Raw genomic sequence first — 3,680 nt, forward strand, 5'->3', positions numbered from 1 at the left:
GTAGGCGTCATTCTGATACTCATAATCTCTCTGTCAGTCGCCCGGCTCCCGGCGGCTCCTCGTTCTGCGTTTGACTTCCACGTTTTTCCCGTTTCCAGGAAACGCTTTGTGTCTGATCCGAATCCCATCGAGCTGCTGCTGCTGCCGGCGGCGAGAGTCACGGTGGAAGGATGGCGAGGGGAGAAGTGACACCGGGGAGGGGAAGCGGAATAAACTGAAGAAAGACACAGAACTGAGAGCCAACGATGGGGAAGAGGAGCTGCCGAGGAGCGTTATCACATGCCGGGGAGAACGCCGCCGGAGGACGCAGAGCTGACACCGGGGACCAGAGAAGTGCAGCGCAAGGCAACTAAGTGAATGGAGGAGCGGAGACGGTGAGCGCCGGCCCGGCGGGATAGGGCATGAGAGCCAAGGGTTAGGGTACATGGAGCGGAGGAGACATCGGTCCAGGAGAAGAAAGCAACAATGGTCTCTTCCGAGTAGGAAAATCCTTCATGGCTCAACTCGCCGGTGAAGAGCCGGATGGCCGAGAGGTCCGCGGCGCCTGGCCGGACGGGGGGCGGGTGTGGATCGCCGCCTTCTTGAGCTTCATCGTCCTCCTGACCGCCGCGGGCAACTCTCTCCTCATCCTGCTCATCTTCACCCAAAGGTCCCTGCGGAACACTTCAAACTACTTCTTGGTGTCCCTCTTCATGTCGGACCTCATGGTGGGCCTGGTGGTGATGCCGCCGGCCATGCTCAACGAGCTCTACGGCCGCTGGGTCCTGGACGCCGTCTTCTGCTGCGTCTGGCACTCCTTCGACGTCATGTGCTGCAGCGCCTCCATCCTCAACCTCTGCGTCATCAGCCTGGACCGCTACCTGCTCATCATCTCGCCGCTCAAGTACAAGCTCCGCATGACGTCCTGCCGGGCCGTGGGCCTGATCCTGGCCACCTGGACCCTGGCGGCGCTGGCCTCCTTCCTGCCCATCGAGATGGGGTGGCACGAGCAGAACTTGGAGGCGCCGTCCTCGAACTCGACGGGGGAGAAGCAGTGCCGGCTCACCGTCAGTCTGCCGTACGCCCTGATCGCTTCCTGCTTGACCTTCTTCCTGCCCTCGGCCGCCATTTCCTTTACCTACAGCCGCATCTTGCTGGCGGCCAGGAAGCAAGCCGTCCAGGTGGCCTCTCTGACCACCAGCATGCCCACTACTTCTGGAGACCACACGCAGGTGAGTGACGGTCGAAATCTTATGAAAAGGTCTTGACGGGGCGTCACTTGTAGAAGGCAAAACGTTCCGTGGAGTCGGCCCTTTATGGGGGGGCCACTGGTTGCCCCAAGCGCCTTTTATTTCACTCACCGGGGCCGGTCACTAAAGGGGGTGAAGGGTTTGGAGAAGTGACCCGTCTAGGACACCATAGCCGATTCGGAAACATTCTCCCATTCAGCTCACTGTCTAGTTCGGCGAAGTTGTCCTAGATCAGGGGGTAACGAAACTCCGCCCTCCAGCTGCGGCGGAACTACAAATCCCATGAGGCATTGCAAGGTTCTCACAGCCACGACTCCCGGAGAGAGATGCATCGTGGGATTTGTAGTTCCACCCCCACAGCTGGAGGGGCGGAGTCTGGCTACCCCTACTCCCGCAGAGAGATGCATCATGGGATTTGTAGTTCCACCCCCACAGCTGGAGGGGCGGAGTCTGGCTACCCCTACTCCCGCAGAGAGATGCATCATGGGATTTGTAGTTCCACCCCCACAGCTGGAGGAGCGGAGTTTGGCTACCCCTACTCCCGGAGAGAGATGCATCATGGGATTTGTAGTTCAACCCCACAGCTGGAGGGGCGGAGTCTGGCTACCCCCTACTCACGGAGAGAGATGCATCGTGGGATTTGTAGTTCCACCCCCACAGCTGGAGGAGCGGAGTTTGGCTACCCCTACTCCCGGAGAGAGATGCATCGTGGGATTTGTAGTTCCACCCCACAGCTGGAGGGGCGGAGTCTGGCTACCCCTACTCCCGCAGAGAGATGCATCATGGGATTTGTAGTTCCACCCCACAGCTGGGAGGGGCGGAGTTTGGCTACCCCTACTCTTGCAGAGAGATGCATCATGGGATTTGTAGTTCCACCCCACAGCTGGAGGGCCGGAGTTTGGCTACCCCTACTCCCGCAGAGAGATGCATCATGGGATTTGTAGTGTCACCGCAGCTGGAGGGCCGGAGTCTGGCTACCCCTACTCCCGCAGAGAGATGCATCATGGGATTTGTAGTTCCACCCCACAGCTGGAGGGGCGGAGTTTGGCTACCCCTGCTCTAGGACAACATAGCTGGAACTGGAGAATGTTTGCGAATCGGCTACGGTGTCCTAGATGGGTCACTTCTCCAGCCTCCTCCAAACCCTTCACCCCTTTTTAGTGACTAGCCCTGCGAGCGATGATCGGCTCCGTACCGGAGACCAGCGAAATTTGAGGGTTTTCTTTTTTTTCCTGACATTTGGTCAAAAATCTTCAGAGTTTGGTGAAAATGTGTCGGATCTTGTAGGAAAAAAGTTACGTTACGGGTTTGTTTTCCTTTTGGGTAAGGGGTGGGGGCAGGGCCGGTGCAAGGATTTGTGCCCACACAGGCAAAGTTGCATTTTTGCGCAATTTAGGACCCCACCTGGAGCTCCTCCCACCGGACCAGCGCTGACTCGCCGTTGCTCTCCCGCGCCGAAGGTAAGTGGAAAAAAAAAAACATAGCGCAGGCATCGGGGCATTTTGACGAGTACGAGTCAAAATGCCCTGTTTTTTCCGCCCTCACCCTGCAGCGCCCTCAGGCGGCCGCCTGACTTGCCTTGCGATAGCGCCGGGCCTGGGTGGGGGGGCCTTAAGGCCTTGTTCACACCAAGCGCGGAGCAGATCCGGACCGGAGCAGGTGCAGACCGGATCAAAACTGCGTCCAATGTATTCCTATGGTATTTTGACCTCCAGTTCACATCGCAGCGTGCGGATCCAGACCAGATCCAGAGCAGGTGAAAAAACTGCGGCAAGCCCTATTTTACCTGCTCTGGATCTGGTCTGGAACGCATCAAAAACGCATGCAAGTGCCTGGAAGCCCATGTTAAACTTTAAACCGAAAACCGGCCCTAAACGCATCCAAAACGCGTCTAAAAACGCGGCACAACCCACTGCACTGCGTGTGCAGAAACCTGAGCGCATCTGCTCTGCATTTGGTGTGAACAAGGCCTAAATGTCCCATGAGGGTCACCGAAACCTCTTTTGCTGGATCTGATGCCGAAAAATGGCCCCTCGTTGTTATCACAGAAAAAAAAAAATAGCGTGAAAAGTCATAAAAATGTGAAGAGACAAAACGCAAATCATCAAATACCCAAAAATGGGAAAAACCCTCAAAGAACGCAAAAAATTCACACAATAGATTAAAAAAAACAACAACAACAATGTCCTCCATGTCATGTGACTTTGTTTGTATAAGGAAGCCGACATTCACTCTCGGTGAATCTTCCTGGTGCAATCAAGGACAGCGATTGAGTCATCGTGTGAATGTTGAGTGAAAGTCGGTCACAGAGCGTCACGGACGCCTCCGAGTTTCCGCTGCGGCAGGATTTCTACTTTCTGGTGACACATTTTTTTATTTTTCAATGTTTTTGTTTTGTTTCCAAAGAAAATTCCTTTCTTCCGATTCGCCAAATTCTTCCGTTTTTCTCAC

General features: G+C 55.6%; 1 protein-coding gene across 1 annotated transcript in view; it reads left to right on the top strand.

The window, feature by feature from the left end:
• The first annotated feature begins 494 nt into the window (after positions 1–494).
• The window catches only part of HTR6 (5-hydroxytryptamine receptor 6), a 7,329-nt gene continuing 4,143 nt past the window's right edge, over positions 495–3,680 (top strand). Inside the window, exon 1 of the mRNA XM_018572643.1 lies at positions 495–1,211. Coding sequence (XP_018428145.1) covers positions 495–1,211 — 717 coding nt within the window. The remainder of the gene's footprint in view (positions 1,212–3,680) is intronic.

This window comes from Nanorana parkeri, unplaced genomic scaffold (genome assembly GCF_000935625.1).
Source record: "Nanorana parkeri isolate BGI_ZX_2015 unplaced genomic scaffold, ASM93562v1 scaffold2092, whole genome shotgun sequence".
Taxonomy (NCBI): Eukaryota; Metazoa; Chordata; class Amphibia; order Anura; family Dicroglossidae; genus Nanorana; species Nanorana parkeri.